The sequence below is a fragment of the Eretmochelys imbricata genome, chromosome 18, assembly GCF_965152235.1.
Source record: "Eretmochelys imbricata isolate rEreImb1 chromosome 18, rEreImb1.hap1, whole genome shotgun sequence".
Taxonomy (NCBI): Eukaryota; Metazoa; Chordata; order Testudines; family Cheloniidae; genus Eretmochelys; species Eretmochelys imbricata.
Window position 1 is genome coordinate 15334621 of NC_135589.1, and position 26434 is coordinate 15361054.

The 26434-nt window shown below is 52.2% G+C and overlaps 1 protein-coding gene across 1 annotated transcript in view; it reads left to right on the forward strand.

Annotated features, from left to right (window-relative positions):
* The window catches only part of AGRN (agrin), a 221439-nt gene extending 202668 nt beyond the window's left edge, over positions 1-18771 (forward strand). Inside the window, exons 31-39 of the mRNA XM_077837287.1 lie at positions 1309-1420; positions 3733-3744; positions 5952-6068; positions 6500-6689; positions 7367-7454; positions 12226-12258; positions 13889-14113; positions 14891-14994; positions 18614-18771. Of these exons, the coding sequence (XP_077693413.1) occupies positions 1309-1420; positions 3733-3744; positions 5952-6068; positions 6500-6689; positions 7367-7454; positions 12226-12258; positions 13889-14113; positions 14891-14994; positions 18614-18771 (1039 nt within the window). The remainder of the gene's footprint in view (positions 1-1308; positions 1421-3732; positions 3745-5951; positions 6069-6499; positions 6690-7366; positions 7455-12225; positions 12259-13888; positions 14114-14890; positions 14995-18613) is intronic.
* The last annotated feature ends 7663 nt before the right edge of the window (positions 18772-26434 follow it).

Below are 26434 nucleotides of genomic sequence, written 5' to 3' on the forward strand. Positions count from 1 at the left end.
GGGTTAAATCTGTCTCCCTCCGTGCTTGCTCATCTTCCATGTTAATTATACCGGGCCGGATCCTTACCTGGTGGGAGTCAGTATAGCCCAAGTGATGTCAATCCAGCTCCATTGATATAGGCCAGCTGAGGATTGGGCCAGTTGAGTCTAACGCTTGTCACAGGCTGGGGCTTCCCAGGGAAGATTGACTGACACATCTCAAAACACTGACGAGCTCCACTACTAAAATGGCAGGGTGTCGAGGGGCAGGGGGCAGCTTGGACCTGTCATGGGGAATTGGGCCTGCTGTGTTTCACCAGAGCGCCCAGCAGTGTGGGGTGAGCCAAGCCCCGTTCAGTATTGTGGGACGTGGGATGTTGCAGCCAGCTGTTCTGATGGAGGCAGGACAATAGCCAGGGATGGCTGGGCTGCTAGATCTTTCTCTCTGCTAATTCCTCCAGCTGGGCCATTCCTGGGTGTCCTGGCTGGTTGAGTCTTGGCTCCTCCTCCTTTGACACACAGCTGGAAGGATGGTCTAGTGGAGAAGGCCCTGGACTTCAGGCTAGGAGACCTTGGCTCCTTTCCCACCTCTGCCACAGCCTCACTTTGCGGCCTTGGGCCTGTCGCTTGGAGCCAGATTTCTCAAAGGTATTTCAATTCCTAAAGATGCAGAGAGGCACCTCACGAGGTTTTCAAAGGTGCCCAACCCAGTTAGGTGCCTGAGGCCCTGGGTGCTTTTAAAAATCCCACACAGTGCTTGTGTTCATCTGTAGGAACTGAAATTCCTTTGGAAATCTGGCCCGTAGCAGCCTAAGCCCTGTTCACTTCCATTGAGACTCTCTGGCTTCTCAGTGCTTTCTGAAAATGGGTGTTGGCACTCTTACGTAGCTGAGGGCAGAGTGCAACGTAGCTAGGCACCTGCATGCCTTTTCAAAATCTGGTCCTTAGGCACTTTTGAAGCTGTCCCCCCTGTGGGCCTCAGTTCCCCACATCTGTAGAATGGGAAGCAGAATCCTTCCTGTCTCCTGCCCTTGACTAAGCTCCTTGGGGCAGGGCCTGTCACTCCCTTAGCATGTCTACACTGCAGCCAGAGGTGTGACTGCAGCATGTGTAGACGTACCCAGCCTAGCTTTACTTGAGTGAGTTCCCATAACCGTGCGCAGTGCCCAGCCCAGTGGGGCCCTGGCCAGGGGGTGCTCCCATATTGCAAATAGGAAATACCAGCCAGCACAGTCTGTTCTGCTCCCGCTCACCTGCTGCATCTGTTGGATGACTTTCACCCCAACTGTGTTTTTTCCCCCTTTCTTCCTCTCCAAACCCCATAACCAGGAGCAAGGATCCAGTCCCTCTGAACACCTGGATTAGTGTGTCTCTGGAGAGGAACAGGCGCAAGGGGGTGATGCGGATTAACAACGGCGAGAGGGTGATGGGAGAGTCACCGGTAAGTTGGCAGGCCAGTGAGATCCTGGCCGGAGACGGTCCCCACTGCCATGAGACCTGACAAAGTCTGACACAGCCTATCCGTGGTTTCTTGTACCAACCCCACCGATTGCAGTGAGACCCACAGGGATGCAAAGCCAGGGGAACAGCGAGAGAGGCAGACCTCTTTTAGAGGAGCCAGCTGGGGCCTCTTCAGCTTAGATAGGCTTCAAATCCACGCCTTTCACAAGCGAAGCGAGTTGAATGTTCTCAGCCCCAGTCATTATTTAGTAGGCATTTTTCCACTTCTCACAATTGGGCATGCTTAGTACCCTGTGCTCGGCAGCGGAAGGAGAGCATGGGAAATCCAGGGAGCAGTGGGGAGGGATGGGGCACCATGTGACAGATCTGAGGTACCTTTGCAGAGCTATTGGAGTGAAAATTACAGATACGGGCATAAATATACTGGTACATGAAGAGAAGGGAGCTTTTGTAAGGTAATTCCCTTCTCTTCATGTGCCAGTATATTTATGCCCGTGTCTGTAATTTTCACTCCATGCATCTGAAGAAGTGGGTTTTTTACCCACGAAAGCTTATGCCCCAATAAATCTGTTAGTCTTTAAGGTGCTGCCAGGCTCCTCGTTGTTTTTGTGGATATAGCCTAACACGGTCCCCTCTCTGATACTCTGCAGAGCTGTATGGGATAAGCTTCCCCCCAGCTGGATTCTAGCCCCAGAGCCCTCACTTAGTTGCCCTGAGTCACTAGGGGAACACCTCCTTCCTGTCAGAGCAGGTCCACCCTTCTTTTATACCTTTCTTTTCCTGCTTGCCCACCCTGGGGAGCTGGCAGCCCCTTTGCAAGAGAGACGTCCCTGGTTCCCCAGACACCAGCTCTGCGGGTTGTGTCCAGTCAGGCATCCCCGGCTGCAGGTCCCTGGCTGGGTGCAGCTGCCGGTGCACGGCCCTTCCTCCACTGGGGCCTAGTGTTAGGGCCAGATCCTGGCTTCGGGAGCCTTTCCTGGTGCTCTGGGTGAAGAGCCAGACAGCGCTTTTCAGGGGGAAAGAAAATTGAGTCATTAAAATCAATTACCGTGATCACACAGATGCCAGCAAAATCTGTCCCCACTCTCTCTGCTCCACTTTCAACCTAGTAGCTGCATTTTTCTGGTTTCTCTCCCCCGCTCCCCTCTACGCTTCTCCCATCTCCCTACAAACAGCCCCACTCACAGCAGGTTAGACACTGACGTTCTAACCCACACCGCGGATGCATTCTGCCCCTTCCTCTCCTCGCCCCCGACCTCATTGTTCCCCAGGGAGTGGTTGCTCTTCCAGCATCCCTCTCCCTGTATCAGGGAGCGATGATCCTGAACTTTACGGAGAGAAGATCAACTCCAAGTGCTGGTAAACACGCCCCTGAACGCCTGAATGCAGATTCTCCGAGGAAATGAGCTAGGCTGTTTTTTCCACACATGGTGTTGGAACACAAGCCTTTGCCCTGGTCTTGCTTGCACACTCTATTCCAAGCGGAGGAGCTGGGACAGCAACCCCAAACTCTCTTCTCCCAAGCAATGGAAAAGTTTCTAAGAGCAAAGGATATAAACCTTCCAGTGAGAGAGTTTGGTACTGGGGGAAACCTCATCCGGTTTGATTGCCGGCTTTGCTTTGGATTCTCGCCTGACATCCTCTTATTACCAAAGTCATCAGGGTTTAAACTAAAGATGGGACCAAGTCTCAGGGCTTGGAGGCCTCAAGGGAGTTGAGTATGAGTGGTCTAGGCCCGCCTGTAGTATAGGCTAGGTAGTCTGTGCCCATCTGGATTTAGACTACAGCTTAGAGGCAGTGGGCTGTGCCCATATGTAACTTAAAGCAGGGCATTGTTCCCTCTCCACTGTGCAATCACGTGGCTGGATTTGTGCCCTCTGTCAAGACTTAGATGTCCATTAAAACATGGGACCGTTATGCACCTGCAGCAGGACAAGAGCTCTTTGATTCCTCTAACACCGGTCTCTCCTCGATAGCAAAGGGGACGCAGGGTGCCAAGGGCTGTCTGATTTCCATAAATGCTCCTTTTTTTCCCCTTTTCAAGGTTCCTTTGGTATTAAAGTTGCCCTTTTTAAAGCAGCATTCCACCTGGCAGGACAGCAGCACCGTCTGCCACTCCATTCTGCATCTTTCCTGTCTTAATTGCCTGCTAACGAGGGAACGGACATTAGCCAATGCGCATGCAGCCCTGCGTGCTATGATGGAACCCCACTGATTTCCTGTTTCTCTCTCTTTCTCTCTTCCTTTTGATTTTCATTCGTATTTTTCCCTCCTCCGCTGTCTGGATTTCAGAAATCCCGTAAGGTAAAGATAAGTATAACCCACCGCGCTTCCATCTCATGTGCCATCAACATGTTTTACATTCCTCCATTCAAACCCGAGTGATCCATGCTCGTCTCCATCCGCCCACCCTCTCCGTTGGACCAGCCCCATTCTGGGTTCTGTAGACTAGACACATTTTTGTTTCTTTTCCTTCGTTAATTTCAGCGAGTTCTATTTGATTTCGACACATTTCAGTAATCTGGTCATTCCTTCTTGTTTTAACTCTGCAAAGCGTTAGTTAGTGATTAATATAACCTCGTCTTGGCCAGCCAGGCAGCAAATTTCCACTGCTGCTTTTTGAATGATAAATGTTGTGGCCACTACTTGGGACTTTCCAGATGTTGTTAAGCTGCCCACCATGGGCTTTATGGTGACAGCAAGGATAGAACTCAGATCCTCCTGGTCTGAGACCACAAACTCCTGCTGTACGAGCTAAAAGAGACTCTCCTTATAGTATTTGCTGTTTGGGGTCTATGACACACAAGCAATCAGTTCTGATTCTGTCCAGTAGGGGGCAGTGGTTACACACATGCCCTAACCACAGCGTGTCAATATTTATTTATAGTAGAACCTCAGAGTTACGAACACCTCGGGAATGGAGGTTGTTCGTAATCTGAACAAAACATTATGGTCGTTCTTTCAAAAGTTTACAACTGAACGTTGACTTAATACAGCTTCGAAACTTTACTATGCAGAAGAAAAAATGCTGCTTTTAGCCATCTTGATTTAAATGAAACAAGCACAGAAACAGTTTTCTTACCTTGTCAAATCTTTTTTTTCAACTGGCCCTTTATTTTTGTAGTAGTTTATGTTTAACACAGCACTGCACTGTATTTGCTATTTTTTGTCTCTGCTGCTGCCTGATTGCATACTTCCCAGTTCCAAGTGAGGTGTGTGGTTGACCAGTCAGTTCGTAACTCTGAGGTTCTACTGTATTTGAAGTCTCAGGTCACGAACAGACCTAGAGGCCTCCATTCTCCAGGGGAGTGTGTCTGGTACCTTCATCAGAACTGAATTCATTTGAAATCCCTTCCTTTTTACTGGCATGTAAGAACGTGGCAGTCTGACTCAGGGGGAACACAGCTCAGACACACCCTGTTCCTGTAGCCCTTTCCCCCAGCCCTCTCAATTCCAGACCCTGACTTGGTGCCAAGGTGCATAGAGCACCTCTCCAGTGCCGTGGCATGAATGCTGGGCTCAGCTCCACAGGGTGCATATTCTCCACGCAGCATCCCTAGGCATGAGCAGTGCAGGTGGCCCACAGAGGAAATCTGGCTCTGGAAAGACTTGTCATAAAGTTACCCAGCCAGAGCAGTGGCTGGAGCCTGGCCAGATGCCTGGTTTGCTATGTGGACTAACCAGCGGCTCAGCAAGCCCTGGCTATCTCAACTGCACTGGTTCTGCTGTGCCAGGGATTGCAGGTGCGGGGCAAGGATAGTTTTGTGGGGTGGGAATGCAGCAGCATGAGTTCGAGTCTCAGCTTTACCGTTCCCCCATCTGTAAAAAGAGAGGTGATAATTCTTCCTTGCTGGGAGGCTCCATCTATTATTGTGCCCAGCCTCCATGGCAAGAGGGCCATAGGAAAGCCTCTCAATAAGGAGAGACAGAGCCGGGAGAGAGGGAAGGTTGGCCAAAAGAGCTGTGTTCTCAGCTGTAGTGTTTAAGGGTGGCCAGCAGAGGGCGGTAGCAGTGCATGGGAGAGGAGGGTAGGGTTGCCAGTTTTGGCTGGACATATTCCTGGAGGTTTCCTCGCGTGACATAATCTTTAATTCCTGGAGACTCCAGGACAATCCTGGAGGGTTGGCACCCCATAGAGGAGGGTGACCCTGTAGGTCCACAGGGCGAAGGTATTTACTGGAGGGATGTTGAATTCCTCCCTGTAATGTTCCCCCTTGGTGTGTCTGCCCCAGTGAGGGGATCTCTTCCCTTGGGTGAGGGACCGTTGGCTTCAGTCATGGTGGGGAGGGAGCTGATGTCTCCTCTTTCCTACCAGGCTGGGCCCTTAAGCTGGCTAAGTCCCCGTCTCCATCTCGAGCTGCCGTCCCTGGCTCCTGCCAGTCCACACAGGGCAGCCGATGCAGCCAGTGCTCTACTTGCCTCCCCGGATAGGATGCAGGGCTGGGCCATTCACTCTCCCACTTCTCATCCTGGTCCTGGGTTCACCTCTCGCCCTCTTCCCCGGCCCCCAGGTTCCTCACGCCGTCCTGAATCTGAAGGAACCCCTCTACGTAGGGGGAGTGCCCGACTTCAGCAAGCTGGCTCGCGCCGCGGCCATCTCCACCAGCTTTGACGGAGCCGTGCAGAGGGTAAGGCAGCTGGCTGTGGGTTCGAGGGTAGCCCTCCTTGCGCATCTGGCAGTGAGGACCCAATGGTTGGCAGCCCTTCCGTCCCTGGTACCCCACTGTGCTGCCATTGTAGAAGTCACAGGAGCCTTAGGACAGGCCAGGGGGCATCCTGCCCCCCATGCACCGGGGGACATTTTGCAGCATGGTGATGCATGCTCAGCCAGGAGGTAGCAGCATTGGGCAGGGGAGGGCAGGGCATGTTCTTGAGGACCATGCCAGGGGGACATACCAGGCTCAGGGCGTTCATTCTAGGGGGTCATGAGTTGAATTTCCATTTCATTTCTGGGATGGACTCTGTGCCTACCCTTCCTCCAAAGCCCAGCTGGGAGTGGAGTGTAATCTTCATGCTGCCTCTTGCTTCCCTCCCTGTGTGCCCCCCTCCTCCCCTTCAGATCTCCATTAAGGGCATCCCGGTCCTGAAGGAAGAGAACATCCGCAGCGCCATTGAGATCTCTGCCTTCCGCTCCCACCCCTGCTCCCAGAAACCCAACCCCTGCCAGAATGGAGGCATGTGCAGCCCCCGGCTAGAGAGCTACGAGTGCGCCTGCCCGAGGGGCTTCTCCGGGGCACACTGCGAGAAAGGTGAGGCTGATGGGAAGCGGGCCTGGGCCAGACTGCACTCCCCACTGGCAATGGCCTGGCCTACTAGCCAGGCTCTGCAGAGAGCTGATGGCAGCCAGCTGGAAGCTCTCAGGCCACGGCTGGGGTTTTATTCTTGTTGGTGCCATCCATGTTCCCGGGCAAGGGTCTTGGGGTCATGTGGCCTGGCCGTGCTCTAGAATTGCAGGATGTGACCGCGTGAGAGCAGCGTGCCCTGTGGCGGTTAGTGTTTTACACGACGCACGCCAGTGAAAACGTTGCCCACTGAGTTAACAAAAGGAAGTCCCGTCCTCTGGCTCTCCCTATGCGTTTGGAGTCTGGACTGTGTCATGTGTCCCCACTGGAAGCTCCTTGGGGCAGGAACCTGGTCTTTCGCTGTGGCTTTGTACGGGAGCAATGCACTCTCTGGCCCCAAATTGGCCTGACCTCGCTCTGCACGCTGGCCCCCAGTCGCTCGAAAGGTGCGTGAGCCGTTGCAAACCTTTTCAAGGACTTGCTCAGGGCATCAAGTTCGTAACACACCCCAGGAGCAGGCGAGTTTGCCAGGTGCCCTGGACCCGTCGGGAGCACTCTGTGCCTGGCCGGTTTGTTATTGCTCTGTGGAGATGCACCGATAGTGTCGTGATCCCTGCTTGTGCTTCTCCTCTCCCCTTCCCCAGTGATCATCGAGAAGGCAGCAGGCGATTCGGAGGCCATTGCCTTTGATGGCAGGACCTACATGGAGTACCACAATGCTGTGACAAAGAGGTGAGCTGAACTGAGGTTTGGGGAGGTTAAATCAAAGCCAGGGGTGGGGAGGGGAGGTGTTGGTGGGAGCTAAGCCAATAGCACAGAGGAATGTGAATCAAGCGCTCAAACCAGGGGTAGGCAGAGGTGGGATTTCACCCATCACCCTCTCCTGGTCTGGTCTTTTCCTCCCCTTCAGTCCCGTCCCACAATACACGCAAATGTGGACATTTTTGCTCATGAGTTAGGTTGGTAGCTTCCCCGCTCAGCCAGGCCGGTAGCTGCTGTCTGGAGATCTGGTGCATATGCAGTCCCTAAGCTGGGCGGGATCCACTCTCCGGAGTTACTGGCCCAGATCAAAGTCATCTGGTCTGGGTGTGAGTCAGCGCCCAAAGGCAACAATGTGTTATGACATCCAGAACTGATCTGGGACTGTACCCTGAAAACCTAGCAGGCTGAGGGGAGCGAGAGGGTCCTGCAGCTTCGAGGATGAGTGACATCCCCCAGCCAGTTTGGGCAGTCCTAAGGGTGCAGAATAGCGAGAGTGGGAACCCTGTCCCTATCGGGAGCTGCCGTGTAAACTCTCCTGCCATGAGGGACCTCTACAGCACTGCTACCCAGCTCTCCCAGGGGCCTGCTCCCCATCTTTCTGTGCTCTCCTATCTCTGTATGTCTTGGTCTCCAGTCACTGTCAGTCTCCTTCTGTGTCTGTCTCCCTTATGGAACAGACCCCTCCCTCCCCTCCCCGTTTCCCAGATTTGGCTGTAACACCAGGGTTCATGGTTTAGGGGTTTTCAGATCCAGGGTTTAGGCTCAGCCCATCTCTGCTCTGCACCAATCCCCCTGGAATGGGGGAGGCCAGGAGGAGATCCCAGGACCCAGCAGTGCTGCTGAAAACTCTTCCTGCCCTGCCCACTGCTTTTGGCTACCTTAAACCAGGCTTCATTTCTTGCCAGCTGTCAGAGACTGTCCCAGGCCCTGGCCTGCACCCCAGAGGCCGATATTTTACTGTATAACTGACTAATGGGTTACGGGGCTGGGGAAACTGTAGGCTCCTTATTGTAAATTTCTTATCATAATAATTGGCTGGCTCCCAGTGATTACTTGTATGGCTTGTGATGTAGCCAAACGTCCATCAGGGACTAGGCTGCAGGGCCCAGGCTCCACTGTGTGGGTGGCCGGAAGCCAAATCCAAAGCCAGGTTTGCAGACCTGACATTCATAGATTCCAAGGCCAGAAGGGACCATTGTGATTGTCTAGACTGCCCTCCTGCAGAGCACAGGCCGGGGAACTGCCCCACAATAATCCCTAGAGCAGAGCTTTTAAACAAAACATCCCGTCTTGATTTTGAAATGGTCAGTGATGGAGAATCCACCACAGCCCTGGGTAAATGGTTCCAGTAGCTAATGACTCTCACCATTAAAAATAGATGCTTTATTTCCAGTCTGAATTTGTCCAGCTTCAACTTCCAGCCATTGGATCGTTAGACCGTTCTCTGCTAGACTGAAGAGCCTGTTATTAAATATTTGTTGCCCACGTAGGTACCTGTGGACTGTAATCAAGTCACCCCTTAACCTTCTCTTTGTTAAGCGAATGCTTAACACTGATGTTAGTGCTGTCAATCCACAGTGTCGCCGAGCTCTCCTCCCACACAGGAATTTCAATTGGCTGCCACAGGCTGGGCTTTGGAGAATTTGTTTCCATTTAACAAATTTAAAAATTGCTGTGGGCCAAATTCAGATCTCAGTTACACCGCTGAGTCCCAGGGAGCAGCCAGGATGTAGCTGAAGGCAGCATTTCCCCTGACAGCTACATCCCAAACGTGGGGGTCAATTCTACCCTCATTTCTGCATCTGCCACCCCATTGAAATGGATCATTTGAGTGGGGTTGCGAGGACCTAACTGAGGGAAGAATCGGGCCCTCTGTTTTCAAGCTGATGGTTTAAATAACTCTCCTGGGACCCTGTCGTTTCTGTCACTGGCTGTTTATGCAGCGATGCTGCTGCTAGGGGCTAATAACAATGCGCCGTCAGCCGGGCAGTGCTGCCCACCTGTGGCTGACACTGTGTGACCCCCACCAAGCCCCCAGCAATGATGGACTTGTCTAATCCACAGCAGGGTAGCTCAGCCTCTGGTTTTATCCACGGGGCATCTCAACTAGCTTCCTAGGTCTTCTTCAGCCTCATGGTTCCTGGAGCTAGTCCAGTTAGTTCCCAGCTCTAGGGACCATTTGGCATCTCTGGAGCCAGATAACGAATGACTCTTTGCCCTTTTCCCCACTCTGCCTCCCCGCCTACCCCCAGTGCTAATATCCCCGTTGCTTGTTGCTCTTTGTCTGTCTGTCTGTCTCTTCTGAATGTCCTTGTTTCTTTGTTTTCAAGCCAACTGACCAATGAGATCCCAGCGTAAGTAGATCACACACACCCCTCCTCACTGTCCATCATCTGCCCTCCACCACTGCACATAGATTGCCATCCGCCGCCCTGGGCTTCCCCCCATGACCCTGAGCCCTGTTCCACGCAGCCAGATAGCGAGCGGTGTTTGAGGGGGAGGACAGCTGCCGAGAATCTCTCGTCCAGCACCTGGGAAGAGCAGAGCTTTGTCGTGGGCACCACTTGTGTTTCACTGGTAGGGTTAGGTGCGGAGAGAGGAGCTAGGGGCTGGTCTCTGAATCCAGGGCTGAGACGCTGGCCCCATTGACGTCAATGGGAGCTTTTGCCATTAACTTCAGTGGGGCCAGGCTTTATGCCAGTGGTGTGTGTGGGTTAGCTCCACCCACGCAGATGTGTTTGGGGCAATGGGCATGGGGGCTGGGGGGAAGTGAGTGGGAGATCCTTTGTCAAGGATCTCTTCAGTCAGCAATGAAGGGGTTAAGCAGTGAGCAGGGTGGACCCTCTGGGAGCCTGATTCTGCACTCACTTGTACCAATGTGAATCCGGAGTGAGTCCTTGCAGTATAAAGCTGGAGGGAGGGTGTGCAGAGTCAGGCACTGAGATCCTGCCACCCCAGGAAACGTGGTCCAGACGCCCGCTGGGTAACATACAGGGAGGGCTCCTTGGTGCCAAAGTTTGGCTGGGAGGGAGGATTCTTCTCCAAAGTCCTCTTGACAGCTGCTTATTTGCTGGTTGTCTGCCTGGCTGGGGAGCAGGAGTGGGGGGTACCTGATCCCTTCGAAGCAGCAGTGGCTCATCCAGTCGCATTCTCTATTCTGTGTGTGTTCGGAGGTGGGGGGTGCAAGCTGTCTGGTGCATCCCCGTCCCACCTCATTCTCTCCAGGCCAGGGATTGGAAGGAGGGCTCGGAGGCTGAGAACCTGCATGCATGCATGTCTGCACTGAGGGAGGGGGAAAGCAACGCAGCCTGACTGATGCTGCATGGTAAGAGCAGCCCGGGGTGTCCTCACAGGAGCCTGGCCCCTCACCAGCTAGATGATGTGAGCCCCACATATCACAGCCGCCTTCCAGCTGGCAGCATGCCGAGTCTCTTTGCCATGCAGCTGGAAGCCTGGCTACCCCGCTGTGCCAGGAGGAGCCAGGCACACTCGTAGGGTGGTGGAACGCTGCTCCCTCTCTGCCCTGCTCCCTCTCGGTGCGCTGCCAGGAAATGAGAAAGGGTCACTGCTTCCCGGCTCACTTGGGGAGCTGTTCCACAGTGGTGCCAGCCAGTGCCCACTCATCTGGGCATCCAACCAGCAGTGGAGCTTAAAGCTTCTCCAGCTGGGATTTGGCAGTAGGCACGAGCTGGCACCACTCGGGGCTTGCTCTGCAGAGTTGCCCATCAGGGCTAACGGCTAGAAACCAGATTCTTCTGCCTCCGTATGTAAAGGTTGGAGGTGTGCTGGCCATGCGGAGCTGTTGCTAATGACACAGTTGCCTTGCTGTGTCGTGCGGGGCATGAACTGCCCTTGACTTTTTTTATTTTTTACTTGTTGGAGCTGATTTTAGTGCTAGACCCTGAGACTGGCCCCTCATGTGAGCAGGACAGCTGTCGTATGGGATTTCCCCCACGCAGCCCTGCCAAAGTGGCCCAGCCCTGACCCAGAGTTTGCTCCACAGCCGTTCAGGCCTTGGCCGCTCATCGGACAGCCACCAAGGGGTCCGATCTTGCTGATGCAGACACCTGTCTTTGACAAACCGTACCAAGATCCACCACTGAAGGCCTATTAGGTGGAATCTGCAGCTACTCTGGCCTGGACGCTAACTGTGGAGCTCGAGGCAAAAGGCTCCATCTCCTATTGCCCATCCCCTGAGCCGGGCAAACCCTCTCTTGCCCTGTGTCAGGCAGTCTGCATTGGACAGTTTGAATCTCGGAGGGGTTTCTTGATGCAAATACCTACCAGTAGCAAAAGCAGCTGTGTAATTAGCAGAACCCTTGCAGCACCCTCTCTGGTCCTGCCTTGATAGTACCTCGCCACGTGCCCTCCCGCCCTTCGCAGGCTGCCTTTAGAGTATCCACAGCAAAGCTCTAGTGAAAGTGGAGGCTGAACATTCAGTGGGCTCCGCGTTCCTGCGTGCATCAGATATGCAGGGATCGTGCCGTGTCCCTGCTTACCGGAGTCCTGAGAGTTCACCCCGGGGGTGTCAGGAAACCCAGGCAGCCCCAAAGGACGTTTGATTCCCCACTTCAGTTCCCTCTAGAGACTGTTCCCCAGGCTTTATGCTCAGGGTGAGAAGCTGCCCTGAGCCAGGCAGAGCCATGCACCGCACCCAGGGCCTTCTGTGAGCCAGGCGGGTGGTTTTCTTTTTTCTCCTCTGGCGCTTATGGCATGCCTCCCCTTTCTTCCTGCTTCTAAGTCCCGAAGCACTGGACTATGCCCTGGACCACAGGTGAGTCTCCGCCAGGCTTCGGCTCTTGTGTCTCGTGCCTCATGCACTCTGGTGTTGCTGCTTCGTTGGCCTCTCTGTCTGTCGTGCGTGTCTGAATGCTTGGCTTTTTATTGATAAGGGACGATGGTTCGCAGCCTGCGAGAGCCTGAAATAAAGGGAGGCCGGGGGGCGGGGGGGAGCCCATACAGCACAGAACGAGGACTCAGGAGATGGGGCTACAGCTCTGTGGCCTGGAGCAAGTCATTTACCTGCTCTGGATCTGCCTTTCAACAGTAACTCACCCACCAAGCAAGCGCTTGATAGAGCAAATGCCCACAGCTTAGTGGGGAGGCTGGGTCATATCGCTGGTGATGCGGGCTTCACCCAGAGCTGCCATCTGGCTCTTTGGCTGCAGTGTCCCTTGGGAATAAAATGCTCTCCCTGCGGCTCTCTGTTTTGTCTGGTGTTCTGTGTGCTCACGCGTCAGCGGCAGCCTCCTGGGAGAACAGAGCGGGAAACCCAGCATTTACAGCCCACTGTAACCCCAGTGGCAACGTGGCCAGTCACCCAGTGCTGTAGCCAGTGGCAGGAACTGGGCCGGGGTATTGTATCCCTGCCCAGGAGTGACCGAGTGGAGATGTGGATTCTGATGGGGGACAGTCTGGTCCCAGTAATGCACTGGTTTTAGGAGGAGACTGTCTCTGTTGTCCCAGGTGCAAAGTGCAGCCTTCCCCCGCCCCAGTTCCCATCATGCCTCTCTTCCCTGGAGCCACGCCACACGGGGTGGGTGTCAGTCCGAGTCACTGCGGGGGTTCAGTGACATTGGAGAAGCCTGATGGTCTCGCCATTAACCCTTTGGTGCTATTTCTGGATGCTCAAGAAGGCACTCTGACACAGGGCCACTCCATCGCTGCTCCCTGCTGGCGTCCTGTGAGTCAGGCCAGTGGGCTGGACAGAGGACGACCCTGGGGCTTTGGGGGTGAGGGGGCAGAGGTGTTGGGGGGGTCCTTCCCTCGTGTGTGGCCCCAGCAGGCTGATTGCTGTCTCCTCTGGCCAGTCCCAGGGAACTTGCTGGTGGAGGGCAAAATGGCACCAGCCCCAGCTGACTCCTCCCCAGGGCACTTCTAGTCCAGCTGACGGAGCCTCCTTTGTACTGAACTCGCCCGGCTCAAAGGCTGCTGTGCGTGAAGCCGTGTTCGAGAGCAGAATCGGGGCCTGCCCAGCCCCCCACCCCATCGTTCTCCAGGGCCTGCATACCAGCCCAAACCCCGGGCAAGGCTCGTGAGCCTCGGACCTTTTGCAGGGGCCAAGGTGGGGCCGAACCGGGCTGCTTCAGCCCCTGCCTCTCCTCTCATCCCATTTTGCAAACAGCACATCAGGCCTTGTGAATTGCCTGTGTCTGAGATCCATCACGTCCTGCAGATAGGTGTATAACCCCGCGACACATCCACCCACGCTCCCCGTGCCTATTCCAGAGGCTAGGCGGGGGAAACCAGCCAGAGCAGCGACCTGCCTGGAAGCAGAGGAGCATGCTGCTTTGGCAGGCTGGCCACCTGCCTCTCAGCCTGAGTGGGGGGCTGCCCATTGCTTCAGTAGCCCCCTTCCTGACTCAGGCCTGTCTTCCCTTCCCCCACCCGGCCCCTCGGTGCAGCGAGAAGGCCTTGCAGGAGAACCACTTTGAACTGAGCATCAAGACGGAAGCCACCCAGGGTCTGATCCTGTGGAGTGGGAAGGGGCTGGAGCGGTCGGACTACATCGCCCTAGCCATAGTGGACGGTTACGTGCAGATGACCTACGACCTTGGCTCCAAGCCGGTTGTCCTGCATTCCACGGTGCCAGTGAACACGAACCAGTGGATCCAAATCAAAGCGTACAGGTGAGACGGTTTGGGGAGGCAGGCGGCGAAGAGGCATAAGGGCTGGCGGGGTTGCAGACAGTGTGCTCACAGCTGGACATGAGCTGGGCTGGGTCACGTCTCGGGCACCTGAGTCATGGCCCTGGAGCCAGGCCCCACGGTCTCCATGGGTCACTGAGCCCTACAGATAATAATAGAGGAGTGGTATTCGGCCAATGTGGCGTTGGAGGGGTGCATGCCTTGACTTGCCTGCCCTAGATTCTAGGAAATGCGAAAGGGGCAGGCTCAAGGAAGTACTCCCGGTCCATGCCTTTTATTTTAGCTGGCTAAGGGCTTGGAATTCTGTTCGTGTTGAGCCTCCCATGGGTTTTATTTATATTGGTGATGAGGGGAGTGGTGAGCTGCTCGCATGGCTGGAATGCCAGTGGTTTCTGCTGATGAGTCTGGAGGGAGTATTAGGAGGCAGGGGCTGTTGGAAGAGCTTTGTCTGGGACATCAGCTTGCAGCAGGACCCCGCCCCCCCCCCAAAAGCAGGTTGAAGGAGAGAGCTCACCTTGCTTGTCGTACCAGCCTCTCCCAGGAGGAGGCGCTGCAGGGGATAGTGCAGGAGTGCTGGCTGCAGATTGCGATGCCAGTCCTGGCAGGAGAAATCGAGGCCTGCAGGGGTCCAGAGACAGCACAAAGGGCAGGGGGCTGATGCACGGTGATGGAGCCATCTGCAGCTTCCCTAGTCAGGCTAAGGCAGACCGCTGCTCCAGGCCCCTTTACTGAGCATCCCTCTCTGTTTTCTGGGACCAGAGTACACAGAGACGGCTCCTTGCAGGTTGGCAACGAAGCCCCCATAACTGGTTCTTCCCCTCTTGGAGCAACTCAGCTAGACACCGACGGAGCCCTTTGGCTGGGTAAGTTGAACACGGGAAGAAATAATGAAATTCCCTTCTGTGTCCCGGAGTGGAGAGTCTCAAAGCCCCCAAGGAGGGTTAGACACTCACTTCCCATTAACCCCAATGGGAACTGAGTCCTAAATCCCCGAGTTGTCTGAAAATATCAGCCCTGGCGTAAATCTGTGTGATGGGCCACAGCGCCGTAGAAGGTGATGGCTGCTTTGTGCCATAGGCACGGCTGTACAGTTCAAGGGATAGCATGTTTTCCTCTGTAAATCTCAAAGGACTGGACACAAGTGGATCAGCATTTAGCTCCTTTGACAGCTGGTCTAACCAAGTACAGAAATTGTAAAGGCAGCACTGTGGGTTCGCCTAGTGCGTGCCTACCCCTTAAAACCAAGCGTCCTATGCCCCACTCCTCCTGTGGAATCTGTGGCAGGCCCCTTGCAGTGCCTGTTAAAGGAACATTCTCCATACAGCAAGGCAGCATCCTGGTGGGGAAGGCAGCAGGAGAAGTTGGTTTCCCCACATGTGCCAGAGATGTCAGTGTAGTCATGTCCACGTGGGAAGTCGATGATGGAAATACTCTCTGGCCCAGGGCTTTTTCCGCCGGCTGCTTCGCTGACAGAGAACTGTGTCCCGATTTCAAATAAGGGCTTCTTTCTTAAAAACAGTTCACTACTTCTGCCATTGAAAACGGTCTCATGCACGCACGAGTATCAGAATGCCCTGCCTGCCGTTCCAGTTTGGGGGGGGGGGGGGCAGAAAGTGATTACGCTGGGCAGAGAGAGGGAGAGACAGAACTGGGCACTGCCCAGGGGTGTCCTTTCAAGGTCTGGGTGGCTCCAATTCAGCGAGGTTTTTAAGCCCATGTATAACGTCAAGCATGTGAGTGGTCCCATTGATGTCCGGGGGCGACTCGTGTGCGTAAAGTTCTGCACATGCTTAGTTTCCTTGCAGAATCAGGGCCTGAGTCTCCACGCGTTCGTAATCAGTTTAATCAAGCTCCTCAGACAGCAACCTCGGTGGCTGGGACACTCAGCCCCAGGAGCGTGAAGACACGACAGTTACACACACACACACACACACACACACACACACACACTCTCTCAGGGTACGTCTACACAGCCAAAAAACCCCACGCAGTGCGTCTTAGAGCCCGGGTCTCCTGACTCGGGCTCGTGGGGCTAAAAACAGCAGTGTGGACATTTGGGTTGGAGCCTGGGCTTCAAGGCCCTGCCCCCATCACCAGATTTCAGAGCCCTGGCTCCAGCCGGAACATCTACACTACTGTTGTAACCCCACAACACAAGCCCGAGTCTGTTGATCTGGGCTCTGAGCCTCACCGCCGGGGGTCCTCTTTCTCTCCCTCTGTCTCGTGCCCGTACTGCAAACAAATCAGCCTTATAATGCGATGTGGTGACAAACCTACCTATGAAGAGGCTCTTCCCCACCCCGTTATAAAAGGCAGAGACAGAAGGCAGCGAGGTCTGGAGGAATTAGCACTGGGTTGGGAGTCAGGAGGTCTTGAGTTCTAATGTCCAGTCTGCCCCTCACTCATTGTGGAGCCTTGGGCAAGTCCCTTTGCCTTTCCATCGCGGTTCTCCAGCTATAAAATGGGAATCTTGCTTGCTCTCCTACCTCCCGGCGGTGTCACAAGGATTAATTCGCCGCTGCCCATACAGGGCTGTGAACATAGAGGTGATCTAAAAATAGTGCTATTCTGGGGCTGGAATCCTGGTTCCCAACTCTGAAAGCACTTACTGCTGACAGAAGAGCTCTGTTGGGTATAGAAGCATGGGCACAGGGTGACCGGCCTGTTAAAGGACAGAAGGCTCCATATTCTGCTTTCCTCCCCAGGCGGGGAAATGGGTCCTGTGCCTCAAGCAGGCCTGTGGGATAAATCAGGGAAAACCCTGGACAACAAGAGAGGAGGAGAGGCCTGGGGGCTGCAGGCAGCAGAAGGCTCCTGCAGGAGACCCTGTGATACCAGGGGAGAGAAGACTCCAGCTAGATGGGGCTGGGAGCGGCCTGCCAAAGCTGGGAAAGGCTCCAGGCTTGTGGGGCTTGCTGAAGAACATGGGTGGATAAATATCTGGACTCTGGACTTTGAGGGCTCCATTTTGAATGGTCTGCGATAATAAAGCAGAGAGTATTACTGGCCAAGAGAAAAAGCTTGTGAGCTGTTGATTGAGGCGCCCAGAAGAAAGGGAAACTGAGGCAGGGATGCTGCAGGGCCACCCCATGCCAACGGGGGCGGTGCTCTGGAGGCAGCGACCCTGCTACAAATATCCATGTGTCCTTATCAAGATGCAGCCTGTCAAGAGAAGATAACCTACAGGCATATAGACCTATGGGGCCAAATTCTCTGCCGGTGTCAAATCCAGTGGAGTTGTGACATTTGGCTCGTTGTTTCCGATCCTGCCCCCACTGAAACCCACGGCAAAAATGTCTATTGACGTGGGTGAGAGCAGGACTGACCTCAGAACCGTTTGTTCACATCCGTGGGGGCAGGACAGGGTCCAAAATGACCCACAACAAATACTATTAACCCTGCCTAATTACACCCGATGGTCTTCAGATACAGCCCCTGCAAGCGCTCTCAGCTTGGAGACACAGCAGCGAGCCGTTAGCTCCCATCGTTCGTGTGCTAGCATCAGACTCGGGAGACCTGTGTTCAGTTCTCTGTTCCACCACAGGGTTTGGGCAAGTCCCTTAGCCTCTCCGTATCTCGGTTCCCCATCTGTCAAGCGATTATAATTGCCCCTCACAGGGGTGTTGGGGGGTCAATACGTTAAGGATTGCGGGGTGCTCAGGTTGTAAGGGGAGGTCTTCAGTTAAATGGAAATGGTCAACAAGTAGTGTTTTTTGATGATCTGTGACAAAGAAGCAAGGTGACACATTCTCTCCAGCCTTTGCAGACACATCCACCATTAGAGGGAAGTGGTGCCATTTTCGACTCTAGTCAATTTCCCATGCCAAAGTTATAGGAGGGTTTCCTAATGGACAATGCCGCCTTTAACGATGCGGTGGCTGTATGCCCTCTATCGTTTGTCACCATGGGAGTTAAGAGAAGGGCCATCAACAGAGCTGGTTGGAAAACCAAAACCTTTCTCACAAGACATTCTGGTTTAAAAAAAAAAGAAAAGAAAAAGTGTTTTCCCACTGAACCTGTCAGGTTTTGGTTTGAATCAACACTGCAACATGATTAATTTTGTTTCCACTTAAAATGCCATTTCACTGCATTCTCACCTTCAAACAAAAAAGAAACAAAACAATATTTGAAGTCTAACTGCCGATATGAAATGTAAGTTTTGGTTTAAAAAATCCCCTCCAGGAAAAACTAATTTTTTCCCCGGACTTGACATTGACTTGCAAACAAATTCAGTCTTGACAAAACCAGCCAGGAAAACTTTTCAGGTGAACCCTTTCAGTCCGCTCTAGTAATTAACTCTTAAGCTTCATGGCATCAACTACTCCTTGCTGAGGGGTCAGGAAGGAATCCCAGCTGTTCAGCACCGCAGGCAGCATTGCACAAGTGCCAGGATGGAGAAAGTCACTATCCTGTGCAGCTGCTCTAGACAGACGGGCCCATCCTCTGTGCCCCTACCTGATCTTTCCATCCCATCTCTTGCAGGGGGAATAGAGAAGCTCGGCGTGGCTCACAAACTGCCCAAGGCCTACAGCACCGGCTTTACTGGCTGCATAAGGGACGTGATAGTCGACCGCCAAGAACTGCACCTGGTGGAAGATGCTTTAAACAACCAGACGATATTAAACTGCTCAGCCAAATAAACCCCCCAGGAGCCCTTCCTTCCCCTTCCCCCTCCTGCCTCTTGCTGTAATTATTTTCTATTTTTGTAAACTTATTGCTTTTTATATTTTGGGGGGGGATGAGGGAGAAAGGGGGAGGAAAGACCTGTTGTTGTTTTTTCGGTTGGTTATTTGTTCGGTTGCAGTGTAGCCACACCGGTCGGACTTTGCTCAAGCAGCAGCCACATAGAACAAGCCCTGAACCAAGTCTCCAGGAAGTGACTGAGGAACAAACCCACGTAGCCTCCTTCATTGTAAATGTCATTAATACTTGAAGCCTTTCCCCCACTCCCCGCCTTATTTTATTTTTTGTTGGTTCTTGTTCATGCCCACGAGGGGGAGAAAAACGAGGATCGCAGCGCTGGCCAGACCTGCGGCCTTCGGGGAACCCTTGCTTTCTGATCTCAGGCTGTCCCCACGCTCTGCTTCCTTCATTCCTGGCTGAGCGGAGAAGCAGTCATTCGGGGGAGGGGAACACCATGTTGCATTTGGGCCAAGATCTACCAAGTCTTTTCCGGGCTTCGTATCCATCCCCTTCTTTCCTCTCTGTCAGTAATGGCAGTGTGGGAGGATCTCAAGTGGTTTTCTCTGGGATGCTCTGTGAGGGAACGCTGCTTGCTGGAAGATGGACCAAGCTCAACTCATAGAGGTTGGAAAGCTCCGCTCTGTGGTTGGCTCGTGCCTCCTTGACAACTCGCTGGACTCAAATTTGTTTTTTTTTTTTTTTAATCAGTTTGACTGAGGAGGGGCAGCAGCTTCTTTACGTGTTAATCTCCTCCTGGATGCGTACAGAAGCAGCTGGGAAACCTATTTCCAGGCTTTATTTTTATCCAGACATGTCCCAACTGCCCACTTGGCCTCGCTGCGCTTTCCAAGAGTCTTTGCTGTTTACCAAAACATGCCCTCTCTTGTGCCAGTGAGAACGCTGCAAAGTATGTTGGATGTCCGGGCTTGATCCATTGAGGGTCACCCATCCCCAATCTCCTGTTAAGTCAACAATATTTGAGGGCACAGGCTAAGTGCCCTTTTCCTCTGTAATCCATGTGAAGCACACTTCCCTTTTCCAGCCTGTCCTCTATTTACAGAGATGATGGTTTTGGACCAGCTGTCCTAAGGATTTCTGCTTACACGCCTTGAAAGCTAATGGGTGTTTGGCCATTGACTTCATGTTTGTACAACAGCCAGCACAATGGGGGACCCAATCCTGGCCAATGCCCATAGACACAACCATGATACAAACCATAACTTCACTGGGGAACAAGATTTGGCCCTTACTGTACAGGCAAGAGACAGGGTTGTAGGGTTTTTTGGTTTTTTTTAAAGCTATTTTTATTTTCCACAATGCAAATCATTCCTTGTAAAAATTTGCTACGATGCAAATACTGTAATGCCAGCTCCAAACCCAGTGTGTGTGTGTCGATTTACATGTACGCATTGTATGCAAACACCGATTCTCTTGTTAAGGGAAAAAAGCCCCCAAGGCTGTTTAAGAAAAAAGGACCAAGGTGCTGAAAAAGACTGGCCTGCTTAGGGTGACCAGCCGTCCCGATATTATCTGGACAATCACGATATAAGGGACTTTGTCTTATATACACAACTATTTTCCCCTCCCCCTGAAAAAAAAGTGTCCCGATTTTTCACCCTAGACCTGCTGTGTTCAGTTTCATTGTCTGTGGGAAGGACTCACCGATGCTCTCTAATAGGGTAAATCTCCTTTCTGCCCCAGAGCTAGGCAGGTTTTGCTTTACTGTGTGTAAAGCACATTTTATGGAGCAGGGAGCATGAATTTGCAAGATCCTGCCTCTTATAAGTGATATAAGGTTGTAGCGAAAGGTGCCACCATTTGGCAGTTTTCTGGCCTGCCTGCTGGTGCTCCCTCCCCTCAAGAAAATAACATTTCTCCGGGCTGAACTCTGAGCCAGGAAACCCAACTGCTTTTTGTGGGGTGAGATCTGAAGGCAGGTGAAGCAAAGGCAACCGACATACCTTTTAAAACCACGTTTTTTCCCCTCTTCTAAAGCAAGGGTTCTACTTCTAAAGTCAGACCAAGTCGCACCAGGGACGCCTGGCCTAGAAAGTGTCCCAGGCCTCAAAAGATGCCATGTCTTGGGCTTGTGATTCCCTTTCTTTTGGGGTGGGGAAGAGGCAGGGGGGTTGTTTGATATTCCTTGCCTGATGTGTTTCTTCTTTTCCCTGCCTAGCTTTATTTACCTGATCCCGCTTAAAGAAATAAAAAACTCCATCCCGCCCGACCAGTCCTTGTTTCATGTCCCAGCAGGCAAAACATAGATGTATTTCTCCCAGTGGAAATCTACACCTACTGTCCGGAAAAAGATCCAGAGTGGTTAGTGACTCAGTGGGGGTCATGGCCTTCTGAGAGCTACAATGGAGATTCCAGTGTTTTCTTGTGTGTGGCAATACCGCATTTTAAGTGGTGACTGTAAATAGATTGTGGGTCCTGTTGGAGAGTAATGTGATTGTGTCGTAAAGCAAACTGACTGCTGGACTTTAAGCATATGGTGTAGGTTGCCAGAGGCTAACTAGGACTGGCAAGGCGGAAATGCAAAACTCTCCTGCTGTATTTTAGCTGGACAGTGCAACCTCCTAAGCTGCAATTAAGGGCTGACGATTCCAACTTGAGGGAGAGGGAGAGGGGTGCGCAGACAGGAAGCTGCTAATTTCCCAGAATGCCACTAAAATGAAGCCAAGGTCACTGCAAAACAATGCACTGTCTGCTTTTGCTGGGGCTTGGAAATGCCTTAAAACAAAACATTGTGTCCTTGTGGTCAAGCTTCTTGACCCAACATCAGATTCAGCAGCGCTCCCTAGAGGCCGTGCACTTAACTTCGGCTTTATTTTCAACAGCATTTAGAACTCCTGTGTACAAAAAGACATTGAGTTTTGAATTTTTTTTCAACTTTTTTTTTTTTTTTGGTTGGCTATTTTTTTACAATTTGTCTGTCCACGTGGCTTCATTTTTAGGGTAAATTAATGACAATTGTGAACTGCTGTATGAATTCTGAAGGGCAATGCACAGTAGAGGAGCAGCATGATATAACCATTACTAACTTGTGTCTTTCGTCAATCACCATGAAATAAAGTTTGAAAACGATTAAATATGTTTAAAAGGGGCCGTTGCTTTGTCTCTCTGGGGCTCGCATCTGCCTTCCACCTACACTCACTGCACCAGCTGAGGAGCTGGTCTAGCAAGTGTCAATCTCAAGTCATTGGTACAAGACCCTTCTGGGACAGTCATTTTGCAAGCCAAGACCGTACCCTCATGTATTACATACCATGTACAACAAAAGGCAGAGTCTTAACTCCAGTGAACTTTGCCCATCATTCCCTGTCTCAGAAGATGTGCTGCTGTCCTAGTCTTTGGTGCGTCTTACTTCTCTAGCCCAAAACTATGGGCTGGTCAACACTGAAAATGTACCTTGGCATAGCTGTCCCCCAGGGGTGTGAAAAATCCACCCCCCGAGAGATGTAGGTAAGCCGACCTAACCCCCGGCGTAGACAGCGCTAGGTCGATGAAGAATTCTTTCATAGGCTTCATTAATTAACTATAGCAATGGGAGAACCCCTCCCGTCGCTGTAGTGAGTGTCTACACTGAAGAGGTAAGTGCTACGTGAAATACACAGTTTAGAGATCTGTAAGTATCCACCAGGATTAGCTTGAGCCTTGTCCAAAGCTATACTGAGGTCAGGGGCAGTGTTAGATTGTAAGCTCTTTGAGGCAGGGGCTCCCTGTTCTATGTTTGTACAGCCCCTAGCACAATGGAATTTTGGTCCATGACGGGCTCCTAGGTGCTACTGCACTACAGTAATCATAGGAGTCCTTCCTTTTACTTCCAGCGGGCTTTGGAGCAGGCCCAGAGCTTGTGTTTTAACAGTTACATTGTAGTAGCTCCTGGAAGGCTCAGCCAAGTCTGAGATCTGCTGGGCAGACGTATGGTATGAATGACGTATTTTAATCTTCTAGTTGTGTTTCCCTCTTTATTTTTAAAAAAAATGGAGAGAAACTAATTAAAAAGTTAAGTTTGTGACGCAAACTGTTTAAAAACCCAGGAATTTTAACCACTAAAAATTTGGCCTTTGCTCCTCAGTATCCTGTTGGTTTTGTTTTTATACCTCTCTGTAATCCGGTGTGGCTGGTTACGTATTCACTCGACATGGCGCCATTTTTACAAGTATCCTCCCGAACATCTTTCTACCTAAAGGCAAAGCCTTGGAACAATAAATCTAGCAGTTTAAAAACTGCAAGCTGGGGCTAGATTCTAACACTGAATTGTGGAGGGTAGGAAAGGCCTTTTAAGAAAAAACGTACAAACGTTTTAGGAATTCAATATTAAACCACTGACCTTCCCAGTGCCTCTGCCTAGAACCAGACCTGCATTGCCTTTACTGGCATTTTTAAAGCAAGAAATGGCATGTGTCTTTATCTGCAGGGGTGGGACTAAGCTGTGTACTGCCTTTGAGTCTTCAAACACATAACCTGAAACAATAGCTAGGAGAGGTGTGAAGTGCCCCTTTCATCTCATGGCTGTGTTAACTCTGAGGTTGAATGATGCCATTTAAAATGCCAGCATTGTTAACCTATTTCGCTGTTGATCTTGCGAGTAGAAATTTCTTGTTGTTTGGGGTCTGTGGGTGGAACTGAGCTAAAATACCGCTCACCTTCCTGTGCCCTGCCTGTATCATAGATGTACATATCTGCCAATTAATGAATCGAGCATAGTGATTGGGGGATACTGAATTATTAGAGATGTAGGGCTGGAAGGCACCTCGAGAGGTCACCTGGTCCAGCCCCCTGCACTGAGGCAGGACCAAATAGACCTAGCTCATCCCTGCCAGGTGTTTGTCCAACCTGTTCTTGAAAACCTCCAGCAATGGGGCTAGAATAATATATGATTTAGCCTTGATCCTGTTCTGTTCCGCTGGGGCCAGGAGACCACGGCAGACTGCATCTTCATTTGTATACAGTAAGAGTCCAAAAGCAAACCCATCTCTCAGCCACCGTTCCACTCTGAGCCAAAGTGCTCAACCTACCCCATCCAAACTCTCTCCAGGCTCTTGGAGTCCTGTTACACCTTCCAAATTCACCCTCCCCCTGAGGTACAAAACACTGGGACATCTGGGATGAGCCTGAGCCCATCAAACTGGCCAGCTGGCAGTGTGGCCTGAACACCCTGACAGACTTCCCATGACAGCTACTTTGAAAAAGAGACATACCCGGGAAAACCTGGACAGGGGCCAATCTTAGCCCAGCCCCAACTATGATCCACTAGCTTGCATCCCTGCTGCACCAGCCGGAAAAGGAAAAAGCTCCAAACGATGCTACTTTATCACTTGTATCAGGACAAGTCCCCAAAAGTGGCCGCATTAGCACCTGGACGTTCATGCTCAGCGAGCTGAGGTGCCATCCTGTGAGGGGATAATCCCAAAAGGCACATGATTGGTTGGTGGTTCTGCACTGCATCCCATATCTGTACGGGTCGTGATCTAGGTGGCTGGCGGCAAAGCCTTTCAGGTGCCTAACTCCCAATACTTTGCAGATCTGGGCTTTAATTTGCACGTGTTCACCGTGGTGGCTTTTCACCTCCTAGGAACCTATTTAAGGCTGTTATTCTCAGCTGTTGCATAGAAAGATGGCAAGTGGAGACTTATTCATGCTTCCATATGCAGGAGCCAGTGCTCAGTTGAGCTGCAAGGAGTGGGTGGGGGTGGGGGGCATGTTCTGTTAACCAGCAGGTGACTAGAATTTAAAATCAAAGATGTTCTTGACATCCTGCAATGATGAGCACTGGATTGGGGTCGAGCATGTCTGCCTCGGCTCAGTGGGAAGTAAACTTTTCAATGGGCAACCAGACACCGGAGAATTCTAAGGCAGGGGAACAATGGGGCTAGTGTTTTAAGAGCAAAAGGGGTTGCACAACTCACCCCTGGGCCTATGTTTCGCTGAAGATCAACCTTCTGGTGCAGGGTTTTCCTGACAATGACCCTATTATGCAGCAGCAGGCACCAGCTTGCTAAATCAGTACCTCTTCAAGCCACTGACGCAAAGCAGCAGGAGAAAAGCCACTGTCTTCTGGCACAGCATGAAAAGCGGGGCCCTGCCTGACTGTGTTTCACTCTAGGCACTGGAAAAGCAGCTGGAGGATGAAGGAGAAGTGCCGTTCTGGGCACACGGTGGTGTGTGCAGCAGGCGGCAGTCACGATTCAGAGGAATGGCCTTCCCGTGCTTTGGGAGGTCACACCCAGTCTGGAAGGAGGCTGGTTTGCCAGGCCAGGCACACATGGCGGCAGCGGGGGGCTCGTCATCTCTGAAAATCAGGCCTTTAACTTCAGGGGGAGACGCAGATACTCGGCACCTTTGCAAATCAAACCAAACAGGGTCTGATCCTTTTCTCACCTGCGCTGGTGTAAATCAGGAGTGAAGGCAAAAGGGAGGAAAACTGGGCCCCTGACTTACCAGCCCCTAAGCTAACCCCACACACTCTCCAGTCAGCATAGCTCAGCCGGGAACATCCTATGGGCTGAGAGAGGAGTGCTTTTTTAATTTTAATGGTCTATAGCAAACAAAATTACTGGCTTTCCGCTCTGTCCCTCCAAAAGGCTCCCCTGCTCCAGTGCATTTCAGTGCGGGGGAGGGGAACATATGTCACTCGGCTTCCACCCAGCCCCATTTAACCTCCAAAATCCTCGGCTTCCAAGGGAAGGGAGAAATCTGTGGGTGGAAGCTCCAAGGAGGAGGGTGTCAGGCATGGAAGGTGCGTGTAACGCTTTCTGTCATGGGTACGCAGCCTGGGGGGTTGTGATCACCCTGCTGTTCCCCTACTGAATGGGAGAGGGTCCCAGCAAGGGGCTGGCTAGATGGGAGTGGAGAGATGTGTAATTTATGGAACAGCTCTCTCCTCCCTCCACAAGTTTCAGCTGTGCTGCCTGGCACATTTGCATGCTGTATGCAGTGAGGTGCGCATGGTGCTGGAAAGCGGGAGACCTGGGGTTTATTCTCTGCACTGTCACTGACTCCCTCTGTGGCCCCCGGCTAGTCAGTTCGCCTTGCTGCGCTTCACTTTCCCCGGCTGCAAAACCAGAGATAATGAGATGTCTCCATCTTGGTAAATTGCCTGGAGGTCTATGGCTAGGAAAGGGGCTCTGAGGACTAAGTATTCTTGCTAGGGAAGGACAGGGCACGAAATGCTTCAGCGTGAGTGAAACAGGGCCCCGGCCCCGACAAATAACGTTGACTCATTACAATCCCTCATTCTCTACGTAGAGAGCCTGCCGCAGGGCTGCTGTAATGAAGGGTAATTGGACACCCCTCATTTTGGGATTTATAACACACTTGTAAAAGTTTGCTGCTGGTGAAAGCTTAGCCCCTGCCACAGGGCTGATTTCTTTCCCCTACAGCAAAATTCCAGGAAAAAAGTTTTGACCAGTTAATATAATAAGAGAAGGCAGAATGGCATTTGTATGCATGCGTCATGGGCCTGATCTGGAGCGCATCAAAGCCAATGGATTGACGTTCAGTGTCTTCAGCAGGCTTGGGATCTGGCCTGGTCACTGCATTATCAAATTTTCAGAGTGTCTCAGCTGCCGAGCTGTGGAGGCTGGCCCTCCCAAGGAGCGTCTCTCACCTCCT